Consider the following 15897-nt stretch of genomic DNA (forward strand, 5'->3'; position numbering starts at 1 on the left):
AAAAGTTATAGTTTTTTGAAATTTTACTCAAATATCCGACATTTCATTTGCAACAACCTAATATTTGATAACCGGTTTCGAAGTGATGATGTGACTACCAACACGAATAATAACCGTATTCTTCTTCCTACGGTTGGTAATCAAGATCGCCTCCGTCTTTTGTTCCGAAAGGTGAAGCTGAACCATTTCCAGCCACATTTTATTACGTTAATGGTTTCGTTAGTGTACATTTCAACGTTTTCAGGTTGTTTCGCGACGAGAACCACAGCTAGAACATCTGCGAAACCGACTATCGTGGCCTCCTTTGGGGCGAGAAGAACAAGGACCCCATTGTACATAACGTTCCACAGAAGAGGACCCAACACTGAGCCCTGTGGTACTCCTGCAGTAACGGTGTACTGCCGGTGTCCTCTTCGAAAGGTAACTTCCAAGGAACTTAGTCAAATAACTAGGGAAACCCGGTTTAGCCAGTGAACTGTTTATTCACTTCCAGCTAACAGAATTGAACGTATTTGTGATGTCCAACGCCACTACGGCACAGCATTTTTTAGACGACATCGCATCTCGAGCCAGCTTCAAAACAACGTCTACGGGATCGATCGTTGAGTGGGCTTGTCGAAATCCAAATTGTCGCTCTGATAATCCATCCTTATATTCAATGATAGGGCGCAGTCTATTGTAGCTGACCCTTTCGGGCATCTTTCCTGCCGTGCCGATGCGGCATATCAGCGCTTATTCGGTTTCGGGAACAAAACTAGTTTTTGCCTCTCCGATTGGTCGAGGAAAACTCCTTCTACCATGCATGTTTCAAAAACGTTGATAAACCAGTCGGGCCTGGTCTTAACAGCGAGTTTAAGAGCTCTATTGGGAACAGCATCCAGACCGGGTGCTTTGTTATCACCAATTCTCCGGAAAATTTGGGCAAGTTCTTGCTCAGTTACCGCAGGTATTGTGTAGACGTCCAATGCTTGCTTATGCTGTTTGCGCTCCCCTTTATCCAGGGGGATTAGCGCCATCACGATATCAAGCAGACGATGCGGGCAGGTCAGTTGTGGTGTTCGCCCTCTCATCTTCTTCATAACCATCCTGTACGCTGTTCCCCAGGGACTTTGGTCTGTCTCTGCGCAAAGATCCTTGAAGCATTCTCGCTTGCTGGTCCGTATAGCTTGCTTAAGCCTACCTCGAAGGTTCACATATACTTGCCGTTTCTCGTCGAAGTTCGGTCTTCCTCTAGATCGTTGGCAGATCCTTCTAGCTCGAAAACATGCATCCCGTAGCTCCGCGATCTGTCTGTCTATCTGTCTGTCACACGGACTTTTCTCAGAAACGGCTATACCGATTGACACGAAATTTGGTGAGAAGGTAGAAACTGCAGACATGCAGTGAGTGATATCCTTCTACGTTGAGATTTAAGGGGGTCATGCAAAAGGGGGATGTACAATTTTTTTCATCGAATATGGTTATGTTAGGTATCAAATGAAAGGTCTCGATTAGTACTTTTCGAAGCCGGTCTTAGTTTTGAGATTTTGTTAGAATGACGGGGAAGGGTGGAAGGGGTAAAAAGTGATCCATCCAGTGTCCAGATCTTAAAATACTCACCATATCAATATCCGTTCTGCACTCAAATATACTCACAGAAGAAACAAACAAAACCTTTCATACCTGAAGTGCCGAGCTTCCGGTTTCCCGACTTGTTTTTCTTTTACCGCGGAATGGCCACATTTGTTATTTTGTGCGTTAATTTATTTAACCTTGTTAAGTGTTAAGTGGAAAGCCGATAGTGCGTGCCGGCTGCGCCAAAATGTTAAGCTATTAGACTGCCACCATGCACTTTAAGACCTCCTTCCTAAAGTGCAGCAGTACATTTAAATTTTTTTGTTAGCTTCTCTAGCTTGTATATTCGTACGAGTAGCCCCCAGTTTCATATGGCTTCTACCCAGTAGTGTCACTGCCCCTAAATCAAAGGAAAAGTCCATTATTAACCTGATATACCCCGTTCGCTTTATTGCTATTTGTGATCGATGCAGTCAGTTCCTTAAAATTTGTCCTGTGAATTGAATCACTTCAAACCACGTGGGTACCCATGGAAAGGAAATTTGTAAATTGCTTGAAAGATGGCAAATATTGCAGTCGAATATGGAGCCTATTTTCAAGTAAACTGAAATTTTATATATTTTGAAATTTCCCTTTCCTCTGAAATTGAATGTCAGTGAAGCTCAATTTTCCTATGCCTAATGCCTATGCCTTTGAAATTGTTATTCCTGCGGCCAAAAGTTATGCCTTGCCAATGGTATAGCTTAACCAATTTTACTCTGATACTTTGATTGATTTTCGTCCCTTTCTTTCACTTTGCGACAAAGTGTAGGCACACCGAGCATTGTATCTATAGATCATTGACTTCATTCAGTCTCAAAAAGGCTACTGGTGTCTATCTAACAATACATTTTTCGATCTGGGATACAATTCAGAGATACCGATCGTCACTACCCTACTCTTATAAAAGGGCGCCCAATGTGGGTTCAAGGGGGTAAGCTTTACTTTTAATCTTATTTGATTTTTGCTGGAGTTTGCGGTTTGTAATCATCAGAACCAGAAGTTATCATACAGAACCTTTGATTATTGATTAGGAATCCACTGATGCTCTTATTCCTCAAGTAGTCCCTTTTCTCATTAGAAAGGAATGCAATTTTTTAATCCACCTTGGAATACAATACTTCCCATGTCTATCTCGAAAGGAGATCTTTTAAAAGAGACCAACTTGCGGTTTATGTATGGGTCAGTTGAATGAAGGACTAGCGATCAGGTGGAAAACAATACTTCCTATGTCTATATCCGTGGGAAGAATGTAGTGCTCGCGCCTGTGCGGCAGGTGCAGTTCTTTCTTTGACTTCTTCAAAGACAATCAAAATAGGCAATATTCTTCCTTTTTCTCTAATTTTTAGCACCCTTTATCTTTCCAATATACTTTTCTCAATTTCCTTTATCCCATCCTCAGCATTCATTTGCAGTAATCATTTTAAATGCCCTATCATGTGTCCTCTTTAACCTGGCCCTCGAGAAAGTAATCCGTGATGGTGTTGTAAATGCAAGAGGTACGATCCTCTTCAAGTCCACCCAACTACTGGTCTATGCTGACGATATCGACATCATGGGATGAACCACCCGAGACGTACAAACTGCCTTCATCCAAATCGAGCAGGCAGCGATTGGCGCTAGATCTTAGGCTGCACATCAATGAAGGCAAGACAAAATATATGGTGGCAATGTCAGCACCGAAGACGAATCAACCAACAACATCAAACCGCACTGGTCAAATAGGAAGAATAAGGATAGGAGAATACAACTTTGAGGCCGTTGACAATTTCTCCTATCTACGGTCGAAAATCACAACACGATAACAGCTACGATGATGAAATCCGCGCACGGTTGTTGTCAGCCAACGGAGCCTATTTCAGCTTACAAAAGCTGTTCTGTTCGAAATGTCTCACCATAGGATCAAAGCTCTTATTGTACAAGACTGTGATCTTGCCAGTCCTCATGTATTCCTCGGAAACTTGGGTTCTTAGCAAGAAAAATTGCGAACCCTTGGCCGCGTTCGAGAGAAGAATCCTCCGAAGAATTTTTGGCCCCCTACTTGAGGATGGACGATTCCGTAGCCTACACAATGACGAAATCTATGAGCGATACCATGACCGTCCAGTTATGGATAAAATCCAGCTCAATAGGTTACGGTGGACGGGTCACTTAATCCGTATGGATGAGGCTGACCCTACCCGGAAGTAGTGAAATTGTTCACATTCGGCCTCGAATTCATAGGCGGTGTCCTTGAAATTTCAATAAAAAAAAAGAGGGGGAAAAAAGGAGCATGTGTCCTTTCCAGCGAGTATCAGACTATAAAAGAAGTGACTTTGTTCTAGCTTTTCATGTTGGTGGAAAGAGCTCCGCGCGAGGGTGCACGGCTGGAGGGGGGGGTGTGACTGCGCTTGCTTTGTCGTCTCCCCCTCCTTAGCCCGCAAAGCTCGCACATAAGAGATATCCTCCAAAATAATCGCCTAACGATGTCAAGGAAGGGTGGGAACCTCAGAGGTCGCGACTCACTAACCATCATGGGCAGGAGGAATAATGATCGAGGGTGTGATCCATCGTGGATCCTCCCTTTCGATCGCGAAATTCGGGTGCAACCACGAGTCGACGGAGGACTTCGATGGAGCTTCAGTATTTGCGAGCGGATCTTCATGTCAATTTCGCCAACTTTTGTTTTTTTCAGGTTTTTGGGATAGCTCTATCCTCTAGGTCATTTCCGACCATTCAGGATGGTCAACCAACCAATTTCAGTAATTACAAGACGAAGGACTAGCTTTCAGGTTCACACCCCTGTTAGGATCATAGTCCTATAAGTCCATTTTCATCCGCAAATCAGCATTTGCTTAACATATACTCCAGATATAATGAAACTGAAATATTCTCTCATCAATTATAAAAATCAAAGTTATCAACAATTAGAAAAGGTCATCAGGATGCTCTGCGCTCCACGTATCAGTGATTTTTAATTTTCTGTCTACATTTAAACTTGTTTTGCAATTGGGATGAACTGTGGCGAGGTTATGGTTGAATTTCAAGACAGCTCCATTGTTTTTGTTTAATGCCGTAGAACCCATAATACGAAAGCTTTTTCCCAATTGAATAATGACAGCCGGCATTAAATGAAGGAGAAAATTGTAATTTTTCATGATTAATTGTGCTGCAATTACTGAACATCAGTCATTGAAAAGGCGGCCAGATAAGTGGAATAATGTAGTCAGTGATTATATTCCACAATAAAATTCATTGGAATTCATCATTCAACATCGACTTATTGTAATTTAATTCTGCTCTAGGGAGGAATTGAGCATCCTCGAACTCGATAATAATCGTTAATTTTAATAACTGTGTTATGTAAGTATATTAATGGAAATTTTCGACAGTAATACTCTTCCTGGTTGCGGTGCATCCCATTTCGAGCTCTGGCTCACTCCCTAATATGTAGTTATCACTAAGTTCTTGCTATCAATTGAGCCCTTTCATATTTTATTAACCATCTTGATGGGTGATCATCAACCATTTTTCACATTTAATCCTTTTTTGAGTATTATCGACCACTTGATTTTTTGTACTTGATCGGCTTATTTTCTCGATGGTAAGTTTTTTCAATTGATGATTACCTCATAAAACCTGCTGATTTCCTGCTCTCAACTGAAATTTGTTCAATAGCATATTCCACTGGCAGCATCAAATAGTTAAAGGACTATGAAGTAACAGACTAGCGGGTTGAGCCATGGGAAGCTTGTAATGTTACAAGTGGGAATAGGAGATCAGGTCGATCATCCTGGATGGCACTCGTAACATTACAAATGGCGCCCAACGTGGGGTCCGAACCCACGACCCTGAGATTAAGAGTCTCATGCTCTACCGACTGAGCTAGCCGGGCGAAATCCGAAGCTAAGCAACTTACAGTGGCTCCGGTATCAATCAGTCCTGAAACACGCTCACCCAAGACTGTGACATCCGCATACGGACGAATATCATTATTGGACCGACTCGTGAGAATGGCAGAGTAGTAAAGACGACGGTTGCGCATTATTCGCATCCAATATTGGCGGAAGCGAATAGTTGAGCGCTCCGAAGATCCGTTCTCTGGCCGCTTGATATTGTTGCAGTCCTACGTGCAACGGCCTTAGAACCGAAAGCATCGGTTTCCTTGAAACAATTGGTGGTGGGGTCAAATCCGGGTAGGTCATATATCTATTTTGTCGGACCGCTTCAACACGGTAACTTTCGGAATTACTGTGGAAGACGTTGTCGCAACGCCTGCGCAGTCACGTGCGTCCAATGCAGGAGCGCCCTGATGACTGGGGCTGGGCTGTCGAACTTGACAGTTCGGACATACGGGTTTTCGAGTGTTCGGGCGCCGGCAACCGAAACAAAAGACTTTGGAATCCTCCCAACAGTCTTCAAACAATTGTCCAATCTGCCGACAATTCGAGCAGACCAAGTTCAAATCACGATCCTGAATCTCAGACTGAGGATTTCCTGAGATGTTCTTTATGTCAACACCCTCTTCAGATTCAGCAGAATAGCTGTGTAATTGGTGAGAGAGCCTGCTTGAGAGATGCTCCTCTAAAATTTCGCTCTGCTGCACTAACTTACGCAGCTCGCGAACCGTACTAGCCGGAAAATAGAGAAGTTGCCTCTGAACATCGGGTCTCAGCCCACGACGTAGCAACTCTACCAATTTGTCTTCCGTTAAGGAATTTTCTAGCCTATTGGCTAGCGAACGCACAGCTTTATAGTAACTGTCGAAATCTTCGGATGGACCTTGCGTGCGATCTCGCATCAGTTCAAGGATATCCCAGTCATCTAGAGAATCCTTAAACTCATGGCAAAGAGCCTCACGAAAAGAGGTCCACTTGACTCGTCCGACAGACTGGTGATAGTCCCAGTACCAATCTGCTGCTCTGTCTTTGAAAAGGGTGTGTACATAAGTACACAGCAGGCCGAAATCCCCCTGTAAGGTTGTGTTGGTCAAAGCCTCCACGCGGAAGAGGAAATGGTTGATGGGCAAAGTTTTCGATGTGCTATCAAAAACCAAGTCGCAGGATGCCAAAATTGAATGAAAACGATCCGCTGACTTGGTATTAAGCGGTCGTGCCTGGCATCCATCGTCATCGTCAGAGTCAGTAAAATCATACATATAGTCGAGTCCGGATCTGTCCTCATGTCGATGAAAGTTCTCGGATCCGGACCTGTCGTCAAGTCCGTAAAAACCAATGTCACGTCTATGGTCATGTATGTAAAAATTATCTTTATTCTGTCCATAGTCACGTCTGTCTTCCAAATGCACTGCAGTTGAAGCAGGCTGATGTCGAGCTGCCTGATGCACTGAGTGCGTGTTCGGGTTCGAGTCTCGAAGCGCAACAAATTGCTCTCGAACCAATCCTTCAACTCGTGAAGCGTCCGTCGCCCTAGCATCCCGCGTGGAAGGATCAACCCAACCTACATGGTCTCTCCTCGCCGCCTTATGCCACCGTCAGTCGTCACGGCGTGCTGGCAGGTCAAGCTCAGCTGAGCTCCACTGACCTGGTGGTAGCGAAAAGAAGAAACGAAGAAAAGAAAAAAAAAAATAAGGCAAAGTAAAGGAAATAAAATAAATTAACTAATATAATAATCTAAATCGAACGATAAGAAAAAAAAAAAATAATAATTAGGAGGACTCCTCTCTCTCTAAATTGTCAACTCCTGTTCAATTCCCGCAGAACTCTCGGATGACCAAAAAGCCACCCCAACCTCATAAATTTTTCTTCCATCTGCGTGCAGAAAACTTCCACACACAGTGTTTTTCCATGAAGAGACAACAATCGAGTTGCTCCCCGTCGTAGAGTACTAAAAAAAAACAATCAAAAAAAGAGGATCGCGAGAATTAAATCTTCCTCGTCTGAAGTCAGAGAACAAAATGAAGATGAATCATTGAGGACGGAACGGCACAGCATATAGCCGACTACCTCCGTATTCCATCAAGGATTCATCTCACCCGTCACTTCATTCCTACGAAAAAAGAAATAATATTTAATTTTCTTCAAATTCTGAAACGAAGAGATAGCCGTTTCACATAAAGGTAGGGAATGACACTCCTCAGAAGCTCGGACGGCAATACCTTTCAGCTTATAGGCGCAAAGGCCCGTAGATCCAGAGGTTTCTGGAAGGCAATCACCTGCGAGACGTTAAATCTCAAGACAAACACAACAAACGACTAGCTCTTATGGTATACTACCAAGGATAGGACAGGAAACTCTACGTTACAAGGTGGGAAGGAAAATGAGGCTTAGGAACACTTGCTTCCGGGGAAAAAGGCGTGAAACCTAAAACTAGAAATCTGAAGGCAAGTGTACGTGGAGCCTAGCCGGGAACAATGTTGAGAATCTATTGATTTTCTATCCGACACCACCAAACGAAGTTGTGAGCCGGAATAGGCTATCTTCCACTTGATTCAGAAAACCTGCAAACAAGAAATTAGGCCTGAATCCAGGAAATGTTGAGCCCCACGTTGGGCGCCATTTGTAATGTTACGAGTGGCCATCCAGGATGATCGACCTGATCTCCTATTCCCACTCGTAACATTACAAATCGCGCCCAACGTGGGGCTCAACATTTCCTGGATTCAGGCCTAATTTCTTGTTTGCAGGTTTTCTGAATCAAGTGGACGACCCAAATTCGGAGTACAATATATTGGGACTCGGGGTCGGATTAGCACAGCGCGACCTCATAGAATGTAGAAGGAGGTCTTTCATTAAGAAGGAAACATACATGAATATATGTCTTTTATATGAATATTGTTTTCCCTTCCCCTAGAAATCCCGATTACATACAAACCTTCGAACGAATCGAATAACGCCAACATTCGTGATTGATCCTTGTTCGGAATCGAGAAATTTGAACTCCTGCCGAGTGGGGAAAATCTTTACGGTAGAACCCGGGGCCTAGAGCGACATTTTTGTTGCCCGTTAAGAAGTGGGATATGAAAACTCTAGTCGGGTTTTTAATGTCCGCCGACACGAGAACTAAGGGATAGCAGAATCGAGGCGCCTTGAACTCTTAATAGGTTGTGATGCGGACGCTCCCTATATTTGTTGGGTCAGTAACAAATGCAATTCTAGAGGAGAGAAACTGTTTCATTTTATCACCTCAGCTTGTATGATGACCTCGAACATACGGCGGGCCCCTATGTTCGTGGTGCCAAGAAAAGGTGAAGTAATTGATCTAACAATCTGCACTTCAAAGTTGTTAGAGTTGATTAGAGACTGGCGAGTGCTAAATAAAGTCGCACTCTCAGATCCCTACTATGAATTTAGTCTGACTATTGCAGGCGAACAACCTGTAATAAAAGCACAGAATCCTAGGAAAACGGATTGGAGTCCAATGAACTTCTTGGTGACAAAGTGGAGTTCCCTAGAAGATTGAGGACTCCTTTGACAATAGAAGATCAGTTGGAGACTCTGAATTGCACACTTTTAGAGAGCTGTGAAGAGGCTTGTCCTATTTCTCGAGGCCAACGTGGTAAAACGGTTCCATGGTGGAATGGAGACCTACAAAACCTCACGAAATCTAGTAGACGACTTCTGAATCGTACTTGCAGAAGCAGTAAGGAATAAGACGGGTTAGATTTCCGCAACTCACAGGGTCAACAGAAAACGCTCGTAAAACGTTTGAAACGAAACTTTTTTAGACCATACTGTAAGGAACTGGAAGGTGAAATGAAGACTTGTAGGTTGTGCCGAGTCCTTAATAAGGATGAATCGGCCAAGTTGGACTCTTAGAAAACTGGATGGTACTTTCACGAACTCCTGAGTTGAGTCTATGCAGACTTTCTTGGAAATCCACGACCCGGGAGAGCAGGTCTCAGAAGTGAGAGGAAGAGAATTTACGGTTTATGCAAACCCTTCAGCAAAAATGTATTGCAAGGGGAATTGGGGTACTACGAGAGCGGTTGTTATCAATAAAAAAAAAATAGAGCTGCTATATTATCATTTGAACAATACAAAGCACCCGGTATGGATGCCATCTACCCAGCCATACTAAAGGAAGCACTTGAGCAATCTCTAAGAAATATTTTTTGTAGTTGTCTTCATCGGGGCTATGTGCCTTCCTCTTGGCAGAAGGTTAAGGTGCTCTTCATACCAAAGTCTGGGAGAGATAGCTATTCAAATCCGAAGAACTTCCGGCAAATCAGCTTTACATCATTCTCGCTGAAATGTCTGGAGAGAGTGGTTGAGCCTCACATTCGCGAGAAGGCGCTAAGGTCGCACTCACTAAATGAAAACCAGCGTGCTTACTAGTTTCGAAAGTCCTGTGAATCTGCGCTTCAATCTTTGATTTGAAAGGTAGAGGACGCAACTCTAAAAGGCGAGTACGCGATAGGGGTGTTCGTGGAGATTGAAGGGACGTTTGACTGTGCCCCCTCTAAAAGCTTTGTGATGCCGCCAAAGAGCAAGGTGTTGATGAAACTTAAATTAAGTGGATCTACGCTATGCTAATGCAGAGATGGCTGTGTGCTGAAGTGAGTGTCGATCGCTACCTAACAATGGATGCGACGAAAGTCTACTCTCAAGGAGGTGTGGCATCCCCACTTCTGTGGAGGATGTTGATCGACTCACTACTATGCGAACTGCAAAATCTGCCGATACACGCTCACGATTATGCAGATGACGTGGCTGTGCTAGCTGTGGTCGAGATCTCCGAACGTTGTTTAGAAACACAAAACGCGCCGTTGATTTGACTTACAGTTGGTGCCTCAGGCACGGACTTTCAGTAAATCCAAATAAAACCACGGTAGTATTATTTACAAAAAGGAGGAAACTCTCTGGAAAAATTAAATATCTGGCATTGACTTTAGATAAAAAGCTTCTTTTGAGCAAACATGTAGAGGTAGAGTTGAAACGAACTCTCACCACTTATGGGCTGTGTAGGCAGAACTTTGTCTCGACATAGGGACTCAGGCCTTGTGTGGCAATGTAAATACACGTTGCTAGGCCGATTTTCGCTTATGCATCCATGTGGTGGGTTAAGATGAGGCAAAACGGTTTTCACCGTAAACTAGCCACACTGCAAAAAACTGTGTATCTGAGTGTTACCGGTAGCGTGAGCACGACATCCGGCGCAGCTCTGAATTCATTACTCACTGCAATGAGAGCAACTCATAGACTAATTCGATTAGAACTATGGGGAACAATGGATATAGGGCACAAAGCATTCGGAAAGTTATTGGGAAAACTGAATCCAGTTTTCTCAATGTCTTCTGATTCTCGAATCCCCATACATGTGTTTGGTAGAAGATATGAAGTTCTCTTCAAACGGAGAGAAAACTGGGGCGAACCGGAAGATTTCGTGTCAGGATATACCGACGTCTTCCACACCGATGGCTCAAAAACAGAAGAGGGTTCTGGAGCCGGAGTCTACCTCTCGAATAGAAACGAGAAGTAGGTTTTTCCTTTAGGACAATATACAACGGTCTTTCAGGCTGAAGTGTATGCTAACCTAAGGGCGGCAACCTGGATAATTAATGATTGAAAAACAGGCGCCTCGCAATCTGCAGTGATTCATCACTTTCATCACTTCAAAAATCGTTCAGGAATTTCGAAATTGGTTAAACTCTACTTCTAGATTCAATACGGTGAAACTATTCTGAGTAGCCGGTCATTGTGGTGCTGAGGGAAATAAAATCATGGATGCTTTAGCAATAGATGGTTCCATTTCAATTTGCTCGGACTGGAACCAGTAATTTGGTTGTCAATAACATTGGCTAATATGCTCTCAAAAACTGAGAAGAAGCTCACCATTATGGCAGGTGGCTAAGCCTTAATGCTGCTAAACACGGAACATTTTCTATGTGAGTACGTTGCCTATGGACGCATCAGACATCAGATTTTTGGTGCTGATGTGCCACAACTGCAGGGGGTAGCATCACATCCACTAACGGAAATCCGGCGATACATAAATGAATCTGGGATATTCCGTTAGACGGGGGAATCGAGTAGTGTCTGAGTGCTCTGAGGCCTTGTCTCTCCCTCACCTCAAACGCATCCACAGGGCTTTTAATGGGAAACCGGCTCTTAAACTAAAATCGGGGTGGTGGTCTTGGCCATATGCAGTCAATGTGCGGAACAGGAAGAGACGCCCCTGCACTTCGTACGCAAGTCACCGGTCTACTTAAACTTGAGACGAAGATACCTTGGTAAGGTTTTCTTCTACGAAGAGTTTGAGCATTATCTGAGAATTTTCTCAGATTCGCTAAAGCCTGCTAACGCCTTAGGCGAGAGGCCGTTGAATAGGCGACCTCTGAAGATAGTACAGTGGGTCTAACAATGGTCTGACTGCTTGCAGCAGCGACTCCTCCCACTAAAATAAACGTAAAGTAACTAGAACTAACTCTGAGGAGCGGCAAATTTGTACGAATCAGCCGGAAATATTAATAATCGATGTACGAGTTAGCGGGATTCCACTGTATATTTAATGAGAGTATTTTTCGTTTATTGTTTGTCAAATAAATAAATAAATAAGTGAATATTTTGAATTTCGTTCTGAAATCTCTGCAGTGTACCCCCACCATACTCTGCCTTCAAAATGTACAGAAACGAACATCTCGATTTCTGGAAACCGTCACCTAAGAAAACCCCCTTGAGTGCCGGACTGTTATCAAAATATTTCCTTATTTGCTAATTTATTTGTCTTATTCCATCGTTATATGTATTTGCACAGCTCGGTTGGCTTTTTTGCCATTGAATTCTCCGGAAAATACACTGTACAGAACCTTTTCAACCTACATCCATGTTCCTTTGTTTTATTGTCACGTGTAAAATCGATGACTTTTGTCATGAGCTTGAACTTTGCTGAAATTGTCAATTTTGTCTTACCACCCCCAACATAACCTTTCAAGGTAACTACTTGAAAATTCGATACCTTTTGTACGAAGATATGTACAATTGATGCCGTTTGCCTTCAATTCTAGTTGAAGGAACAATCAGCAGAAAAAAAAAACAAAATAGAAAACCATTCCCTTTCACAATTCCGATCAAATCATGCCTAGGATGTGCAAAGGAAGAAACGAAGCACACGCTTGTCGCATGACCTCGTCTCCATCGTTTAACGATTCCTTGTTGAATCCTCTTAAAATATTTAAAACGCACCAAATAAAATATGCATGGAGCGGACCAAATCCAAGCAACAACTTCCATCGTGGTTGTGCTCTTCTGGGGTTTTCTGAAAAGCCTGAACCCAGGCCCAATGCCTTCTGCATACTCTCCGCGATAAATCAGTCAGTCAGAGAGTTCTGTAGTTTTCCCTCCTTGGAAACTCACTTCCAAAACTTTCCTGGTATTTTCTTACCTTTGGAAACTTGGCTCTCGTCTTGCTAGAAAAAAGTGATTTTCACTTTAGCTTCGCTTGGAGTATATCCATACGCGGCATGTTGCGACCAAAACAAGATTTCACCGTGGTCTTTCCAAAGAAAGGCTTGCGCACTCCATTGGAGCATGTTGTCTTTGCAAGTTTGAGAACTTCTGATCTGATGATGCCATCGTGTGAGTGTTGTCCTGTCTGAAAGTCAGATAAGTCATAATTAAGACTTATGTCCTCTGTCCTAGGCAGTGAAATGGGAGGAAATCAAACTGATTCCCAGATTGTTTCAGATTGATTAAGATGCGCCGATACAGACAACATTACAATCCTTACGATTTTCAAGAGTTAAACCGGATGACAGTATGATTGACAAAGAATTTATTCCATGAATAACATAGGACTAGTATCTTAAGCGCAAAAAACTTCGACAAAAATTTACGCCAACTTAAACAAAGGAAACTTTCCTCATCCATTTGTCGATAGAGTTCTGTTTACTCGAAAACCTTATCAAACTACCAATACTCCTAGACAACAACACTTTGATAACAACTTCGTCATTCAATCTACAACAAGAATAACAGTTTCAATATTAGCAGATTCCAGTTTTCCAGTTTTGTTTAATGGACCCATTCCAGGCGCAGAGAGGGCTCCAATGGCAAAAGGCGCATGTGGAGCTCCAAACGTACGATGGAGCACGGCACAGCATCCAACATCCGAATTGGACCATTGTAACGTGCAGATGAATCTACCAGACGTCAGTCATCTCCTAACTTTAACTCGTATCGGATGTGATTTCTCACTAGAAGTTCGCGTCTTCAATCTAAATGCGATTAGATTGAATTGCTAACACCCTTTATTCGGCAACAGTTCCAAGTGCTGAAACCATCTGAAACCCATAAAGTGACACTATCGGAAAAATATGATTTAAAAGACCTTTAGACCGATTCATTGTTATCTCAAGGAAGTTAGGAAGTGAAGGCTGAACCTCTAGCCGACAGGAATAAACCACATGTCCTTGTGGACGCTTTGGACGCAACTTGTTGTGCAACTTTAATTTTTTATCCTGATTTTGTTATTCGGGCTAGTGAGGACCGTGGAGTCTTATTCCGCTTTGCCAAAATCATAATCACTCAAAAAGGACGCGAGGAACAGTTGATCCAGCATTCTCACCGTCTCACCCCCATTGAGGGGTGGTTTTATTTTCGTCACAGTCACGGCGCCAGCTTAGCGCTGCCACTCTAAACTTTCTGTTTTTCGTCGAAGTCGGTTTCTTTGCGTTCTTTATTTTTGCGGGTGCTGTTCCGATTATTTAAACTTTAATTGCGGTTGCAAGGGTGCTTTCATCACAGTTTTCCCTTTGCTTTTTCGCCGATGAAATTGCAGACAGAGAAATTGCGAATGCTGGTAATTTTGGGTGAAAGGAGCGAGTGCTTTTATCGTCATCCTTCTTGTCGTCTTTTGTGCCACTGTGTCGGAGCTTTTTGAGGAAAAGTGTTCTAGTGTGTATGCTTTAACTTGTGTTGTTCGGAAAGGGTGTTACTGAGAACCTTTTGTTCTGACCGTGAACTAGGGAGAAGCCACAATGTGGAATTTTAAAATCATCATTTGGTGGGCGCTACTCATCAATGGGATAATTCTCGGCCAGTCTGTGGTACCATCAACAACGGAAGCAGGTGAATATTGAAGGATTTTGAAACTTTAAATTAAATATTTTTCGGATAATCTTTATGAATATTCATCGCAGCTCAAGGGTGTTTGCATATTCAAAACTCCCTCACTGAAATATGCTGGGACAAGTTCAAAGCCTTTCATTCCGGGGAAATCTTATTGTTTCTTTGCTGGCATTGTTAAATCCTAGGATTCGCCTTAGGCGGCTGGAGGTTCTCTTCACTTCAAGGAATCCTTTGTAGGCTTATGTAAATAAAAATCTTGGTTGTGAATTCCAAAAAAGATTTAAATATATTAGGAGAACTAACCCAACGCGGGTACGAAATACCCGAAAGACGGGAAAAGAAACGAGTTACTTCCTGTTTTTCTGGTGACGATTTTACGGTTCGCAAGGATCTAGAAAGTGTATTTTCCTAGCGAAAAAGAAGCAGGGCAGAAAAGTATTTAATATCTGTTCCCATTTTACTCATTTTTTTACTCAAAAGTATTCCTGTATCTTTCTCTCTGTTTTACCTCTAGAATGGTATTGAATTGTTGATTGATGGGGTCGCTTTGATAATTGATTGACTACGGCACAGTGTGATGTCTCAATGTCAGGAGCAAGTTTCTATGAATTTCGTGGGTAATGCAACAGATAGGCACAGCTGCATTGGTAGCCTTTTGGCAACTCAGATTATAGGTATCGGTTGCCTTTACTTAACCAAGTTCATCCGTCGCAATTATAAAATCTTTCCGCCTTAACTATCAAGTGATTGTAATTAAAATTCAAATAAGACCTTGATGAAATTATACATTCTTTCACGAAACCGAGGACATATATTATTGGTTTTATTAGAGGAGCACAGGTACAATTCCCGCTATATCAGGGAAACCATCGAAATGCGAATTTATTCCTTCTTAATCTCTCTCTCACTTCTGAACGCATAGTTCTTTTATTCATCTTCTTTTTCAATGGCGCGATAAGCCAAATTGGTCCTTGTTCTCCAGGACATGTTTCCTCCAGCAATTTCGATCCTTCGACCGCGTCCTCCAGTTGGAAAATCAGCTTCATCCACTGAGTTCTCCCACCGTTTACATGGTTTTCCCATGGACGGCGTCCTTCGGGTGTGCTCTTGAATACTCTGTTAGATATTCGCTTGTCGCCCATCCGTTCCACGTGACTGGTCCACTACAATTTTCGCAGTTTTACCACCAGAAATTTTGTTGGGTCGTCAAAAAACTGGTACATGATTGTATCTAATTTGCCAGTCAGTTCTATCTTTTATGGGTCGATGTAGAACTTTACTTTCGAATGTGTCGATG

The 15897-nt window shown here is 42.8% G+C and overlaps 1 protein-coding gene and 1 non-coding gene across 6 annotated transcripts in view; one reads left to right on the forward strand and one right to left on the reverse strand.

Moving 5' to 3' along the window:
* LOC119660330 (very low-density lipoprotein receptor-like) overlaps window positions 1-15897 on the forward strand; it is a 492367-nt gene that overhangs the window by 282866 nt on the left and 193604 nt on the right. The window contains exon 1 of one of the 5 annotated variants that reach the window (XM_038068810.1): window positions 13652-14600. The exons of the other annotated variants lie outside the window; for them this stretch is intronic. Within the exon in view, the coding sequence (XP_037924738.1) occupies window positions 14510-14600 (91 nt within the window). The 5' untranslated portion in view covers window positions 13652-14509. Of the gene's footprint in view, window positions 1-13651; window positions 14601-15897 lie in introns of those variants that run through there. 5 annotated transcript variants of the gene reach the window in all.
* Trnak-cuu lies at window positions 5395-5467 on the reverse strand. The gene has a single exon. It is a non-coding gene; the product is annotated as a tRNA-Lys (tRNA).

Source organism: Hermetia illucens, chromosome 6 (genome assembly GCF_905115235.1).
Source record: "Hermetia illucens chromosome 6, iHerIll2.2.curated.20191125, whole genome shotgun sequence".
In the NCBI taxonomy this organism is placed as follows: Eukaryota; Metazoa; Arthropoda; class Insecta; order Diptera; family Stratiomyidae; genus Hermetia; species Hermetia illucens.